Source organism: Lynx canadensis, chromosome A2 (genome assembly GCF_007474595.2).
Source record: "Lynx canadensis isolate LIC74 chromosome A2, mLynCan4.pri.v2, whole genome shotgun sequence".
NCBI classification, from domain to species: Eukaryota; Metazoa; Chordata; class Mammalia; order Carnivora; family Felidae; genus Lynx; species Lynx canadensis.
In genome coordinates, this window is record NC_044304.2 from 8698641 (window position 1) to 8715097 (window position 16457).

Below are 16457 nucleotides of genomic sequence, written 5' to 3' on the forward strand. Positions count from 1 at the left end.
GGGCCCATATCCAATGCAGGCCCCCCCCCCCCCGTGGCTCCTAGGGACAGCTGTGCCACAGCCTGAGTGGACAAAGGAGGGAAGGAGGAGTGGAAGACAGAGTGGTGGATGAGGTGGGGTGTGAATGGTGTAGTCTGGAGTCAGGATTCAGGCCGGTAAGTGACTTCCCTGCAAGGCCTCAGGTCAAGAGTCACATAATGTTGGCTGACTTTTCTAGGTCACAAGTTAAACCCCCTCCAAAAAACAGCAACAAAAAACCCCACTCAATCACACCTTGACCCAAGGCCTGGTAGTGGCATTTTAGTGGCTTTTGTTGGTGGCAGAAGCAGCAGGAGGAGGAGGGGGAGAGTCCGCTTGCTCCCAGCATGTCTAGCCATGCTCCTCCCACTGGACGGAAGCCAGGAAGGTACGGATTTCCATGGGCTGCAGCGTGATGGTGGCGGGGTCCAGCCGAGAGGGAGAGGGCAGGGGTGTGGGGCCTGGGGAGGAGCAAGGGAGGAGTAAGGGCCACAGATTTCCTCTGTCTCACCCCTCCCCCTGCTCCTTCCCTGGGCCTACACATGACCATACACTCTCAAATCTGTCCCTGGGGCGTTATTCCCAGACCTGTTTTTCAACTGCCCCCCCCCCCAGGCCCTGAATACCACCCCCAAATCTGTCTCCAGTGCCTGGCCATCTCCATCACACCCTCCAGCCCTATTCTAAAGACCATCATGCCAACGCCACGGGTGACAGACACACCCCTTTCCCCAGAACTAGATACCCATGGGATTCCATCTCAAACCCTCAAGACCCACTGCTAGTTTGCTCGGACCCACTTAAGACCCTTAAACTGCTAACCAGGATCGGAACACTAGAGCTTTCTACACCTGGGTCCTGGCCAACATTCCCACACCTCCCCACACGGCTCCCAGCTCCCAGCCCCCCCCCCCCCCCCCGCCCCGGGCAGGCCCGCACCCGTGTTTGGTGTCCACTTGAGCCTGGAGGCGCTGGCCCGGAGCTGGTTGGCCACCAGCGTGGTCTCCTGCAGGTAGGTGATGGTGAAGGCGGAGAAGAGGTCCTGCAGGCAGTGGATATGGGCAGGGCTGAGTAGGGACAGAGCGGGGTTTCGCCTCTCCCTCCTTTCTTTGCCTGGGTCTTGTCTCCTTCCCACCTCCGCCCTCCTCACCGTCAAATCCAAGGTCACGGGGGAGCTCAGGTTGCCAGAGTCCTCCCCTACAGCGAACTGGTGCTCCAAGCGCAACAGCAGCGTTTTCTGGTCCCAGCGGGCCAGCGTGAGCAGGTGTACGGAGGGAGGCAGCTCCCGGCGCAGCCCCGAGAACTGCGAAAAGCGGGGTGGGGCTGAGGCAGCGAGGCTAGGAGGCGGGGCTCCGACGCAAGGGGCGGGGTTTAGTCGGGGAGGGGCGATGACCCCCTTATAAAGAGACCCAGGAACAGGGCGGTGCCGGGCTGGGGGCGGGACCGAGCCGCAGAAAGGGCCGAACTGATCTGGCCTGAGACCCACTGGGATGGGGGGCGGGGCTGAAGGCAGGGCTGGACCAAACGTAGGGGGAGGAGGGTGGGAGCCGGAAGGGGAGAGGGCGGAGGCTGTGCCTGGACCCAGTCCCGGCCGAGGGGACTGAACAGGCTGGTACTGGGCGGGGCCTGCGGGGCAACCGGGCTGAGCTGAGGGGTGGGACTAGCTTATGGCCTCCCCAGGACGAGTTAGGGGCAGGCGGAGTGGGACCCACATTAGGCCGGGAAAACCCACCGCGGCTCACTGGGGTCCCCTACCAGGCGGCCCAGTGCCCCTCACCTGCTTGCGCGGGGCGACTTTCAGATGGTAGGGGGCGCCGCCACCCGGGGCCAGCACCACCTGTGGGGCCAGGACCTCCTTCTCCGCCTGCAACCGGTGCCCGGTGGCCGCGGTCCGGACCTTGTCCAGCAGCACGAGGTGGCGCCCTCGCACCCACCGCCCCAACCCGTCCTCCAGTAACGCCTCCCCTACGCCACGTCCGTCATCCTTCAGGAGCCTTCGGTGCACCTGCAGGGAGTCCACAGGACAGGGTGAGGGGTCCCTCTGGCCAATTGCTGGCCCAGGGCTCGTGGAAATTTCAAGAGAAACCGAAGAGTGGGAAGCATGGACCCAGAGAAAGGTCCGGTAGAGGGTCGCCACGGAAGTGGGGAGTCAACCTAGCAAGGGCCTGGGACAGAGGGAGGTAGGGATCTAACGGGACAGGGCAGGCAAGTCAGGGCCTGGAGGAGGTGGGGGGCTGGGTAGGGAGGGGACAAAAGGGAGGAGTAAACTTGTCACATAGGAACAGAGGTTTCAGCTTAGTGGGAACTACAGGCGGGGGCTACACCTAGCAGAGAACGGGGACGGACACAGGCTTCAAGGTCCAGTAGGCACCAGAGTGGGAACTGGCTCAGGGCTCTGGCCACTCACCATGAGCTCCATAGAGCCATCCCTCAGGCTGCTGCCCCCCTGGGAGCGGTCAGTCAGCACCGTCAGCTGCATGTTGCCATCCTGGGGGGGGCGGGGGGGGGGAGAGTGAGGGGCCCCACAGCCAGGCAGCCACACCCCCAGGCAGGCCCCACAGGGGATGGGGAGACCACCAAGGGCAGCTGGGAGACGCTCAGCTTGAGGGGTGACCCCCACTCTGTGCAGGGGTGCTGAGAAGTGGGGAGCAGGATGGGGGGGATACCCTGATGTAAATGCGGCTGTTGACTGGATAGTAGTTTCCCGCCACTGTCTCAGTCTGGTTCAGTTTCCAGGTGGGCCGATAATCCCGCCTGGGGAGGTGGAGGGGTTCGGTCAGGCCTGGGGTCCAGCTCCCCTTCCCCGGTTCTCCATTCCTCACTCCCCCGTCATCCCCTCCCTCCCACACTCAGAGGAGCAGCAGATGCTCCCACGATCCCAGGGCCCTCCACACACCGCAGGCCACCCGTGGCTGCCCCCGGTCACCCCGACCTCCTCTCCAGGATCTCTCGGCCATTGCTGTCTGTGTAAAAGAGTCCTTTCGTCTCCAGCACGGTGTCAAAGCGACTGATGATCTCCTTCCCCCAGCCGTCACTATACCCGAGGGGATGGCAAGATTGTGAGCTCCACCGGCGCCGCTCTGCCCTCGCGCCCAGCCCCCCAGTCCCAGCGGGTGCCACTCACCCCACAGGGATTGGTCCCACCGTCCACTCGAGCTCCAGGTGCCGCTGTCCTCGGTACAAGCGAACCACTTGGGAACACCAGGCTGAGAAGTTCTGGTGAACCTCCTGCACCAAGGGTGTCTGCAGGCAGGTAGGGGTGGAGGGCAGGTCTAAGCATACACCTGAGCACGGGTGAGCCCTGCAAATATCCACCCCTGCTACAAACCTCACAGAGGCCTACACCCGGGTCAACCCCACCTCTCCCACCTGCCTAGGTGTGATGCCCACACTTCCTCCGTCAGATGTTACCGCGTCATTCTTGGGTGTGGCAATAGGATTGTTGCCCACCATTGCCCCATCTTCCCTCCTTAGAACAGGATTCTAGTTTGGCAGGTGGCTACCCGGACTAAAGACATTGTCTTCACATTGTCCAGTCTTCCCTGAGGCTATCAGTAGCTGTGTGGCCATGGCTTGCTCCATGGAAAACCACCAACCTGGTGTAAACAACGTTCCTTGCCTCTTTCCCTCTCCCACTGGCTCAAATGCAAGTACGATGGCTGGAGCTTGAGTAGCCATCTTGGGCCAGGAGGTAGAAGCTGAATGTTGAGGAAAGTAGAGCAATGAGACAGAAGAGGTCTGGATGGGGGTGCCTGGGTGGCTCAGTCGGTTGAGCGTCCGACTTCGGCTCAGATCACGATCTCGCAGTCTGTGGGTTCAAGCCCCGTGTCGGGCTCTGTGCTGACAGCTCAGAGCCTGGAGCCTGCTTCGGATTCTGTCTCTCTCTCTCTCTCTCTCTCTCTCTCTCTCTCTGCCCCTCCCCTGCTCACACCCTGTCTCTTTCTCAAAAATAAACATTAAAAAAATATTTTAAAAAAAAAGAAGAAGAAGAGGTCTGGATGACTGTGAAATCACCCCACCTGCCCTGGATGGCCCAGCCAGACTTTCTGTTAGATGGAAAGAAAGCCGATCGTGTTTTAGGCACGATGAATTTTGGCAACTGTTACTACAGGTAAAACTATATCCTAACACAGCGACCCAGGTATGCGGAAGGTTCACCTCAAGGGGAAGCAGGGCAAATGTGAACCTTGCCATTACCTGAGCCATCCCTGCCCTACGAGGAAATATCAGCGAGAGGTCCCACAAGGGTGGGCCCTGTCCCGGCCAGATGCACCCTCAGACATCCACCCCAAGGGAGACTCACCCAAGCCCTATCCAAGTGTGAACTCTCAAATCCCCACCTCAGATATAATCCTCAGTGAAGCCTTCGAGCAATTCCACCCGGCCCTCCCCATTCACGGGCCAACTGAATACACCCCACCTCCAGCTTCCAAGGCCAAGTATAATCCCGACACCCACAGCAGATGTGAAAGCCTTTGTTCTTGCTTCTAAGACAGGGCTGTTACTCAACCAGCCATGAATATCCGCCCAGTGGGGATACTTGAGATCCTCAAGTATTCCCCTCAGGTCTTAGCTGTCTTTGGATATGATCGAGGTGCAAATCCTACACTCACCCCCCACACCCGCCCAGACTCTACCCCCCCACACCCACCCACACATAGCTCACCACCCGCCCAGACTCCACCCCCCCCACACACACACCCACTCCTCATCCCTGGGCACGGACCTTCACCAGGCGCGTTTGAGCCCAGCGGCTCACCATCAATGGTTTCTCTTGGTTGGGTCTGAAGATGTAGGCACCTGAGACCTGGGCGCTTAGGTTGTTGCCTACACTGGCGTTGTACCTGGACCAGGGCAGGTGAGAGTCAAGGTAGGTGACCCCAGCTCCACTTACACCCCCTCCCTGGACTAGTGGTCCCCCCCCCCCCCCGCCTCACCAGTAGAAGGCTTGGCGAACAGGTAGCAGGAGGTTCTGGTCCAGGTTCTCCATCTCCACCAAGAGCCCTGTGTCAGGGTCAAACCTAGCCCGGATGTGCTGCAGAGAAAAGGCGGACAGACGTTAATGACCATCATCTCAGCCAAGGGCAGCGTCATCCTTCCTGGGGCTCAGGAGGTACCCTCCCTCCCTCTATCTCCTCACCTGGCCCTATTAACAAATCCTAACAGATCTACCTTGTACCCTCTCCTTAAGCTGATCACTTCTTAACCATTTCCGTGGCCTTCTGGGACTAATGCCGCTGACCCCTTCGGGGCTCACCTCCCCGTCAGTTCGCCCTGAGGCCGCCAGAGGGCGCCAGTGACACCCTAAGTACGACCCTAACCCCCGGTCCGCTGGGGCCCAGGGCTGACTTGGGCGTTTGACCGAGTAACCACAGTGCCACCACCCAAGAGACTTTTAGGGGCCAACGGAAATGTGTAAATTTTAATTTCTCCTGGAATCAGAAGAAAACTTAAATGTAATAATAAGGAGTATGTTATAACGAAGACTGGTTAATATTCATCTTTTATACCCACCTGGTCCTGAAATATAATTTTTAACTTTTTTTTTTTTTTTTAATGGAAAAAGGGACCCACAAAGGCAAAAGTGCTGGGGCCCCATGACAGTCTTAGTGCAGCCCTGTCCCTCACGTGGCTCCTTGGAAGTAAAAGCCGAAGTCTTCCCCTGGGCCCTCAAGTCCTGCACAGTCTGACCTGTCACCCAACACCCGCCCCTCCAGCCACAGAGGGTTCCTTGAACACTCGCCACCTTCCTGGCTGAGGGCTTTTGCTTCTACTGCTCCCTGCCTGCCTGGGTCCTTCTCCGTGCCACCCCCCGCCCCTCCGCTCCCAGTGGCCACGTGGCTCCCTCCCTCAAGTCTCTGACTTGCCTCATTTAATTTGCAAACCCCTACCACCGTCAGCTCTTTCGTATCCGTCAAGTGTCACACGTGATTACACTGGGTCCGCACAACGGTCCCAGGAAAGGACACTGAGGTTCAAAGGGAAGTGGTCACTCACTGGAGGACACATAATGGGAGACTGGTAACTACACCATGAACTGATGTAGTTCATCCACTGATCCACTCCATGAGGCTCGCCATGATACCTCAAATTTCTCACAGCGACAGGGAAGGGGATCCCGACCGTCTCACCTCATTTTGGATGGCCAAGACACGGGACCAGGGCCGCTGGGATCTGGGCTGGGGTTTGTGGGCGTGGGGGCGCTGGCCAGGCACCTGGCTTACTGAGTAGATGCTGAAGCCCAGGGCAGGCACCGAGGCTGGGAAAAGCAGTTCCTGACCGTCTGAGCTAGGAAGTATCACCACCTCAAGGGAAGAGGGAAACAGAGTCAAGAGACTGTGAGTAACCTATTGAGCTGTACATAGGCCGGGTCAAACTCCATCAGGAGAAGGAGCCCCAAATGGGAGGAAGAAATTAAAGTGTTGGCCAGGGAGGATGGGGTGTGAGAAATTCTGAGTTAGAGATTGCAGAGAAGATTCATAAGGTGGGGAGACAGCATTGCTTGGAGGGTGTAGAGACTGTGGGAGAAGGAGAAGTGAGGGAGGAAGTGGAGAAAGAGATCCTTGAAGCAAGGGAATGAGGGAAAGGCAGATTCTTGGGGGAGGAAGAGATTCGTAGGAAGAGGCGTTCCAGGATGGAGAGAATAAGCGTTCAAAAAAAAAACTAAAAAAATAAAATTTGGGGCCCCTGACTAGCTCAGTCCGTAGAGCATGCGACTCAGTCTCCGGGTTGTAAATTCGAGCCCCACGTTGGATGTAGATTACTTCAAAAAATAAAATCCCGGGGTGCCTTGGGTAGCTCAGTCAACTAAGCATCCAACTCGTGATCTCAGCTCAGGTCTTGATCTCAGGGTCGTGAGTTCAAGTCACCCGTTGGGCTCCACACTGGGGCATAGAACCTACTTAAAAAATCCTTTTTTTTTTTTTTTAATTTTTTTTTCAACATTTATTTATTTTTTGGGACAGAGAGAGACAGAGCATGAACGGGGGAGGGGCAGAGAGAGAGGGAGACACAGAATCGGAAACAGGCTCCAGGCTCTGAGCCATCAGCCCAGAGCCCGACGCGGGGCTCGAACTCCCGGACCGTGAGATCGTGACCTGGCTGAAGTCGGACGCTTAACCGACTGCGCCACCCAGGCGCCCCAAAAAATCCTTTTATGTTAACTAAAATTTAAATACAATTTGAAAAAAAAATTTAAATAAAATCTTAAAAAAAAAAAAAAGTCATGAGGAGACATTAAAAATGGGGAAGACTGCTCAGGAGGCAGGGCAGGGGGATGGGTAGGGAGACAGATGTGGCCAAGGGGAATGATGTTAAGGGGCAGAGGGGGGAGATATTCACAGAAAGAGAAAGTACCAGGCGCAGGTATTGATGGAGGGGAAGATATTCACGAGAACGAGTTACCCAAGAGAGGGAGGTGTCCATGGGAGGAGGTATCCATGAAGGCAGATAATTATGGGGGGGGGGGAGGTGGGGGGCGGGTAGAAATGCTCAGGTGGAGGTGTCCAAGGCAGGAGGTAACCATGGGGGGGGGGGGGTACTCATAGGACGAATATTCATTGAATGGGCTCACATCGCTGGGCACAACTGTGCCATTCGGGTCCCTCACGACGAAACCGTGTTTGCTGACTGGCAGCCGCACCATCCAATTTATTTTCCGTCCCAAGGGGTTATAAATAGTCACTTGGAACTGGTGTGGGAGGGTCAGAACGGGCAAGGGTTACAGCAGGCCTTCTTGAAACCCACCCACCACAGGCGGCAACTCCCTCGGGTGATCCAAGCCCCCACGGGGTTCTTTGGTCTCCGTCCCACCCCAGTTTCACTGCGCCCCACGTGGTCACAGGTCGCTTCTCCAACAAAACAATTTCGCAGGCCGCGGGTGCCTCCAGAGACCCTTCGTCTGAGCCCCACCTCCTCCGGGCCCCGCCCCGCTGTCCTCAGGTTCCTGCTCTATCCACCCACCAGACCTGGCTCCCGGCCCCGCCCCTCCGGCCCGGGGCCCAGCTCACGTTCTTCGCTGTCTGGCTGAGCGGACAGACGCTGACGTTGAGGTTTCGGCAGTACGTGAAGTCCTCCTTGGAGCCGCTGAGCCGCGCCAGCGCATTGCTCAGAAGAACCTGTGGGAGGGAGCGTGAAGGTGTGGGTCGGCTCTAGATGCCCACCCAGGTCTCCTCCCCATCCCCTCCCGCGCCCCGCCCACCCCGCCCTAGGCCCCGCCCAGGAGTGCTGCCAGGCCCCGCCCCACTCCTGCCCCCGCCCCTCTTGCCCCAAGCCCCGCCCCTACGAGCCCTTCTAGCCCCCACCCCACTTTGCCCACCTCTTACAGTCTCCGCCCTTCCGTTCGGTACCGGCCTTTCCCTGTCCCCGCCCCTTCCCAGGCCCCACCCCGCGCACCTCGCAGGGGTCCCAGCCGGCAGCCAGCTGTCGCGCGTAGTCGTCGGCCACGTGCTGCTTGGAGGTTCCGCTGACCGCGTCGTGGTGCTGGAGCACGGCCATCGCCTCATCTGCAAGCAGATTGTGAAGCGGGTGGGGTCTCTGCAGGGCTCTCAGTCCCGACCCCAAGGACACGGGACAGGTCACGTGTGTGCGGGCCGGGTTCTTAGGAGCTTTATGAAGGGAATCGAGGGGGTGGCGAGGGTCTGGCGTCCAGCTTCGGACATGCTCCCATCCCCTCACCAGCCCCGACACCTACTGAGGGGTGCGCTGTCTCCCGAGCCGTAGGGTCCCACGTTGGCCGCCGGACCCGCCAGCGCCTCCAGCTGGTTGCACACCTGGGGGGCAGAGAGGGCGTGTCGTGGCCCTGGACCTGTCGGGAGCGCTGGGCGCCCGCTTGGGCTCAGCACCCACCCACCTGCAGAAAGTTGTAGCTGAGGCGCTCGTAGCGTTTGAGGGCCGGCCGGCTGGAAAAGTAGCCAGTCCAAAACTGGTGAGGGCCGTCGGCGTAGGGAAAGAAGTCATCCTGTTTCACAGACCTGCAGCGGCAGAGGTGTTGAGGGCAGGGTCAGGACCCAAAGGCCATGCCAACCCCCCCCCCCCCCCCCCCCCGCAAGCTCCCCTCCCCCCCGCAAATACCAGGTAAGGTTGGCCTTGTTCAGCTCCCAGAGGTAACAGGCGGGAGTGGAGTAGAGAACATTGACGCGGCTCCCGTTGGCCTGCTGCTGGGGGGAGGTGTCCGTGTGTGAGCCCTCGGGAGTCCGCACCTTCCCAGGGGGCCCACAGGTGTGCACCGACATCCTCACACACGTGTGCACGCATTCATGCATGCGGGGGGGGGGGGGGGTTCAGATTCTCTTAACACACATTTTGAGTGCAAAACAGTGGCCAAGTGTGAAACTGAATTCTGCCAGCACGGATATTACCAGCACGGAAAGAATTTCACGGATGCAAGAATAAACCTGAAATTTTTACTAAGCTTGTTTTAAAAATTCCAATTGTATTATTTTTTTTTTAAAGTTTATTTATTTTTGAGAAAGAGCGAGAGTGCGTGCATGAGCTTGAGCAGGGGAGGGGCAGAAAGAGAGGGAGACACAGAATCCGAAGCAGGCTCCAGGCTCTGAGCTGTCAGCATAGAGCCCGACGCGGAACTCGAACCCACGGACCGTGAGGTCATGACCGGAGCCAAAATCGGACGCTCAACCGAGCCACCCACGCGTGCCTCCAATTTTATTATTAAAAATGTTTGTGGAAAAACTAAGTGTGACATCATAGGGCGGGAATAATCCCTCAGCACTGTCAGGTTATTGCTAAATGACACCGCTGTTATAATTAAAGGAGGCACACTTTCCGCTGAGGGAGGTGGACGCACAAGAAGGTGACCTCCGTGAAAACAAAGATGTCTGTTCTGCTTGTGCTGTGAACCCAGTGCCTGGTATACAGCAGGTGCTCACTAAACACTTGAGTGAATGAAAGGAAGTGAGTGGCACCACATGCCTTTTTGTGCGTGCACATGTCTACACCTGCGCCCGTGCGCGCGCGCGCGCGCACACACACACACACACACACACACAGTAGTCACTCAGCAAACAATCGCTTGATTCTTCAATATGCTCAGGATTTCAGACACAGTCTAAGAAGCAGAGGCCAGCCCCATTCTCATGGAATTCGCAGCCAAGTAGAGGAGAGGCATCGTGAACACAGTTGGTTATGATCAGCCTGGATGTGGCATCACAGGTATTTATGGGAACTGGGTGTACACAGCGGAAAGGACAAGAGCTCCACCTGGAGTTTGGTGAAGCCTTCCTGGAGGAGGAGATTTCACAGCTTGTGTATTAAAGGAGAAGCGGAAGGTTTTATTTCTACCCCAAATAATAATAATGATAATGGTAATAATAAAAAACAACCATAATATTATTTACCCGACACTGTTCTACTAATCTGTGTAAATGAACTCCTTCAAGGGGCCCTCGGGTGGCTGAGTCGGTTGAGTGTCGACTTCAGCGCAGGTCATGATCTCACGGTTTGTGAGTTCGAGCCCCGCGTTGGGCTCGTTGCTGTCAGCGCAGAGCCCGCTTCGGATCCTCTGTTCCCCAATGTTTGCCTGCCCCTCCCCCGCTTGTGCTCTCTCAAAACAAAACAAAAGACATTAAATAAATTCATTAAACCCTAACAGTCTTCTCAGGTAGGAACCACCATTGTGCCCACTTTCTAGACAAGAAAACTAAGGCAGAGTGCTTAGAACTCTGCTTAGGACGTGGAGACTGCCGGCAGACAACCCTGGGGATGGAACTGATAGGAAGGGACATTTCTTTCTTTTTTTGTAAACGTTAATTTTATTTATTTTGAGAGAGAGAAAGAGAGAGCGAGCAGGGGAGGGGCAGAGAGAGAGAATCCCAAGCAGGCTCCACGCCATCAGCGCAGAGCCTGACTTGGGGCTCCAACTCACGAACCGCGAGATCGTTCACGAACCATGAAATCAAGAGTCAGACGCTTCAGTGACTGAGCCACCCAGGTGCCTCAGGAGGGGACGTTTCAGATGGGAAAGGCCCAAAGGTGTCTGAGCCCTGATTCCTGGAACCTGTTAGGTTACACAGCCAAAGGAAATTAAGATTGCGAGTGGAGGGGCGCCTGGGTGGCGCAGTCGGTTAAGCGTCCGACTTCAGCCAGGTCACGATCTCGCGGTCCATGAGTTCGAGCCCCGCGTCAGGCTCTGGGCTGATGGCTCAGAGCCTGGAGCCTGTTTCCGATTCTGTGTCTCCCTCTCTCTCTGCCCCTCCCCCGTTCATGCTCTGTCTCTCTCTGTCCCAAAAATAAATAAACGTTGAAAAAAAAATTAAAAAGAAAAAAAAATGGAAGAGGGAGGCAGGAGTGAGAGTAAGAAAGAGAAGTGATGATGCTGTGTGGCTGGCTTGCAGGACGGGGAGGCCATGATCCAAGGAATGGGGCTGGCCTCTGGAAGCTGGACAAGGCAAGGAAACATTCCCCCAGAGCTTCCAGAAGGCACCCAGCCCTGCTGACATCTTGATCTTAACCCAGTGAGAATTGTGTCAGGCTTTCTGAGCTACAAAAGCGGAAGGTAATATATTTCTGTTGTTTTTCAGCCGCTGCGTTTGTTGGTAATTTGTTATAATAGCAATAGAAAACTAAGATAGGACCCATTGCTATGCATATGACCCAAAGGCCAGGGACACAAGCACACTCGTGCACACGAGATGGGCACAATTACCTGGGCGTTGACCAGCTGGATGAGCCTGTCGAGGTTCCTGAACCACATGTTAGCATTCTCATATTGGAAGTCTGAGCCCATGGTCATTATGGTGTGGTTGGTGCGGAAGTGCTGGCCCTGTGGATGGAATGGAGAATTCTCAGGCCGGAGGGTCCTAAACCACCCCTGTGTTCAGCTGTCTCTTGGTATACATGTGGTCAAGAGTGTGGGTGCACACAGAGGAGGGAAGGAAGTGGGTCGTGTGGGAGTACAGGGACACATGTGAAAACAGCCACAAGCTGTTGAGTAAGTCTCTTGGGCCCAGCACACAAAGGAGGGCACTGAGGCACAGTGTCATGCCGTCTCATGGCCCTGGTGAGCATCTGGGGTGGCAAAGGTCATCAGCAGTCTTTTTTTTTTTTTAAATGTTTATTTATTTTTGAGAGAGACAGACAGAATGCGAGTGGGTTAGGGGCAGAGAGAGAGGGACACACAGAATCCGAAGCAGGCTCCAGGCTCTGAGCTGTCAGCACAGAGCCCGACGAGGGGCTGGAACTCCTGAACCGTGAAATCATGACCTGCACGGAAGCCGAATGCTTCACCAACTGAGCCACCCAGGCGCCCCTTGTCAGTCTTCTAATCAGAAATGCACACAGGGGAGCCTGGGTGGCTCAGTCGGTTGAGCATCTGACTCTTGATTTCGGTTCAGGTCATGATCCCATGGTCAGTGAGATCGAGCCCCATATCCGGCTCCATGCTGACGGCTCAGAGCCTGCTTGGGATTCTCTCTCTCTCTCTCTCTCTCTCTCTCTCTCTGGCTCCCACCCCTGCTCGTACACACTCCCTCTCTCTCTCTCTCAAAATAAGTAAACAAACTTAAAAAAAAAAAAAGGAAATGCATACAAATCTGAAAGGGGAACGTGGTGATAGGGAAGGAAGTGTTCCCTCCCTCCGAGGGTTCCAAGGAGGTGTTAGGGAACGCCCAGGCTGTGGAAAGTGCCTGGTGCATTATGAACACCAGCCTCATGGGTCCTGCACAGTAGGGTTACCTGGGCAGTGGCCAACTGCAGGAAGTAATTGACCAGCTCCTCGGCGTTGTACTCAGGGCTGCGCCGGTCCTCCACGAACGGCTTGTCGGCACACAGCGTGTCCCAGCACAGTTTCTCAGGTGGGTTGTAAATATTGGGGAGCACACCTGCATGCCACACCGGGCTCAGGAGGAGGCCCTGTGCCCCAGACCTGCCCTGGGGTCAAAGCCTGCCACGCCCCACCCAGGAGGGGCTTCAGAATTTGCAGGGCCCCGTGCCAAGTGCAAACGCTGGGTCCTTGTTCGTAAATTATTAAGAGTTTCAGGACAATGACAACAGAGTATAAAAACACACCCAGAGCCCTCTGAGCATGGTCCCAGGTCCCAGGCCCCTGGGGCCAGCCCTGCCCCCACCCCAACTCCTTACTGGTAAAGAGGTCGGCCACTGGGGGCTTCAGGCTGGCGCTAGCCCGCCAAACCTGCTCCAGCCCTAGGTTCTCTTCCCGCACTCTCTTATCTTGATAATCCAGACGCCCGAAGAAGAGGCCATCAAAGCCCATCTGGAGGTGGGGAGGGATGAGCGGGATCGGAGGGTAGGAGGAGTAGATGCCCAGCCCTCTCATCACCCACCGCCGGACCCCTCCACATGGGAGGGGCGGGTCAGAGCACAGGGAGGAAAAGCAGGTCTGAAACCAGAAGGCCTCCAGCCCATTTCGAAGCTTGGGGAAGGGCCAGATCACACCGCGGGAGAGCTTGGAGGGGTAGGTCTAACGCTAGAACAGACCTCCACCTTCCCCAGCTTGGAAAGAGGCCTGGCTCAAGGCTTTCCCCCTTATGCAGCCTGAAGGAATCAGAGCATGGAAAGGGAGCTGGGTCAAGGCAAAGATTACGAAACTGGTGGGAAAGAGGGGCAGGCCTCCACCTGCCACCTGGACTGGGGAGGAGCTGGGATCATAGCAAACGGGGGTGGGGGCTCCAGTGAGGGGCAGGTGTGGGGCCCAGCATGGAGTCAGCCTGGGCGGAGGCAGAGCAGAGAGGCGGGGTTTTTTTTTTGGGGGGGAGGGCGGGTAGCAGTAATGGGATTCACAACTCACCCAAGGGGCAGGGTCTCAAGGGGCCAAAGGGCCAGGGAACAGGGCCTGGTCCCTGTGAGCTTGCAGGGAAGGGTGGGGCTTGAGTGGCCAAGGGAGAAGTCAGAGCTGGTGAATGGGCAGTTCGTGAGAGGTCAGGAAATCACCTGTGCGAACAGCGAGGCCTGCTCCCGAGAGTGACCGAAGGGATCAATGTGCCAGGCCACACGGGGGCGCCCATCTTTGCCAAAGGTGTCTTCCAGGAAGCGCAGTCCCAGTGTCATCTGGTCTATAATGGCTCCATAGTGCGTGGCTGCCTCATCATTCATCACCCAGCCACCGTTGGCAAACTCCAGGCGCCCTGTGCCGGGAAAGACAAAGACAATTGGCAGGGCCATGAATGGGGCCAGGGTTGGCAACGCAGGGGATAGGAAGACCTGCCTGTGAACCCAGGCCTGGAGGGAGAAGAGGGGTCACTCCCAGGCCAATGAAGCCAGATATGGAAGAGAGGGCATTCTGCACCGCAGGCTCCCCTGAGGATCCCTTGGAGGTGGGGCCTTGCGGGATGCATAGGAGTTCTACAAGTAAGGGAAATTCCAGGTAGGCGGAGCCACATGCACACACAGGCTGCACACAGCATGATAAAATCTCAGAAGCTACGGTGTGTCAGAAACAGCAGCTGAGCTGGGCTTCCTCTTTTCACTTCCTTGGGGCAGGCTCACCCTGGCGCACCAGGTCCCGCACAACTTCCTGTGTTGCATTTGTCTGCTGGTGCCACCAACGGGAGAAGAAGGCAATCTCCACATAGATGAATCGGCGGGTGGGCTCCACCAGCAGAGAAGAGATGACCGAGTCTAGGATGTACTGCACACCTGCGTGCTGGACGTCATTATGGACTGTGGACACAGGGGTCAGGCAGTCAGGGACAAACGAGCCAAGGGGGGGATATTCTTCAACACAGGAGCCCAAGCTGGGCATTGTCCCCACCCTAATGTCCAGGACCCAGAAAGGATTGGAAGGGCTCAAAGGGGCCATGGGAGTCCCAGGGGTAAGTCCCCCACGCTCTACTCACTGCCATAAAAGTACTGGTCCACCGTCTTGAGCCAGCCCACATCATCATGTGTGTGGGCCACCAGGTGCACATTGAGCATGTCCGGATGTACCATAGGGCATGTCTGCACAGGGACCCCAAACACACACACCCTGTCAATTGCCCAAGGTTAAGAGGCAAGCTGGGGTAGGGGTTTGGGGTGGGGGCGCAAGATAAGTCTCGATCTAGAGGTGAGTGCTTCAGAGAAATGGGGCTCGGCCCTTCCAGGGAGGACACACTCAGAGAAGCTCCCCCTGGACACAATCCCTCAGGGAAGCTCTCATTCACATGGTGGGGAAATGGTAATAGCAGTAGCTAATGTTTATCAAGCATTTGCAAATACCAAGCAGCCACCCTGGGGGGTGGGGGAGATATAATCTCATTTTCAGATGAGACCACTGAGGATCAGAGTGGTTAAGTGACTTGCCCCAAGTCACGAGCCAGGAAGTCAGGGAACCAGACTGCAGCTCGGGACAGGCTGACTCCAGAGTCCCAGCTCTCAAGCAACACCCTCCTCCCCCCCACCACCACCCACATACACACATATGTTCAATCACACAGTTGCGTGCGTGCAAAGTCCAGGCGAGCCAACCCACAGAAGCAGGGAGGCAGCTACAGAGACCCCTAGTCTCAGACTCACACAGCCAGACCTTTCAATGACGGAAAGCATGCCCTCAGACCACACTGTCGTATTAGCAAATCATTCACTAGGCACCCACAGAACAAACCCACCCACACCTCCCGATCCTACTCGGGCTTCACTCGAGCTTCTGTACATTTCCGCCCGCGGGCGGCGCTCACCTCATATCCCGCGGCCCGAGCGCCAGGCGCCGCCAGCAGTAGCAAGAGGAAGGAGAGAGGCGGGAGCGGTGGCGGGAGCGCGCGGGAGCTCGTCCCGGGCCTCGCCGCGCCCCGGCCGCCACCGCCAGCGCGGACCCCCAAAGGCCGCGCGTCGGCCCCCATGGCTCCGCAGCCGCCGCTGCCTCCACCGCCACCGCGGCCGCCTCCGGGGGGTTCCCGGGCCCGGCAAAGGCGGGGCAAACGCCCCGCCCCCAGGACCCGACCTGGCCAATGGTTGCTGGCGGGGGCGGAGCTAAAGTGCGGCAGGGGCCCGGCGCCTCACTGGGCTGAGGCTGTTTCTGGCTACCCCTGAGGTCGCTAGGAGTGTAGGGAGGCGTTAGGCGTGTTCCCCCCCCCACCCCGAGGGTGCTGGTTTGGCCAGAAGAGCCTTTAGTGTCTCCCTACCTCCGAGTGGCCTCGGAGTGCCCCTTTGTCCCCGTGGATGCATCGGTCTCAGATTTTCCCATGGGTGTAATTTTGGCTAGGAGGTGGGAGTGTGTGCACAGGATCCTAGGGTGTCCCATTGACCTTTAAGGCTGGGGTCTTGGAGGGACCTAGCTTGGCTAGGAGCAGGGGTTGATGGCGGTCCTGTTCTGTCCTACGAGGATTACAGATACGGAAACTGCCCTGAGAGTGCTGAGGTTGGGAGGTATCCAGCCTAGTTGTTAAAGAAATACCCACGGTACTCAGGTGAGGAGTGACCAGTGGGAAAGGTCTCAGCCTTTCATGCTTTTCCCAGTCCCTGTCATTCCATCCAGTTGGCTGATATTA

At 57.2% G+C, this 16457-nt stretch overlaps 1 protein-coding gene across 2 annotated transcripts; it reads right to left on the bottom strand.

Moving 5' to 3' along the window:
- Positions 1-263: 263 nt before the first annotated feature.
- Positions 264-15837, bottom strand: MAN2B1 (mannosidase alpha class 2B member 1). Of its 2 annotated transcripts, none has more exons than XM_030301223.1 (24): positions 15648-15837; positions 14829-14931; positions 14479-14652; positions 13924-14117; positions 13114-13246; positions 12709-12854; positions 11681-11797; positions 9091-9176; positions 8870-8990; positions 8711-8789; positions 8413-8522; positions 8028-8135; positions 7592-7708; positions 6150-6323; positions 4956-5053; positions 4745-4862; positions 3143-3261; positions 2951-3052; positions 2685-2772; positions 2426-2506; positions 1796-2023; positions 1169-1321; positions 958-1060; positions 264-479 (listed from the first exon to the last, which is right to left on the bottom strand). In XM_030301223.1, exons 1-24 carry the CDS (start codon positions 15807-15809, stop codon positions 370-372), a joined length of 3024 nt encoding a protein of 1007 aa, XP_030157083.1. In that variant the 5' UTR covers positions 15810-15837; the 3' UTR covers positions 264-369. The 2 variants fall into 2 exon arrangements, with proteins under 2 accessions (XP_030157083.1, XP_030157092.1); XM_030301232.1 differs by having other exon boundaries at positions 9091-9173; positions 15648-15834.
- Between the last annotated feature and the right edge of the window lie 620 nt (positions 15838-16457).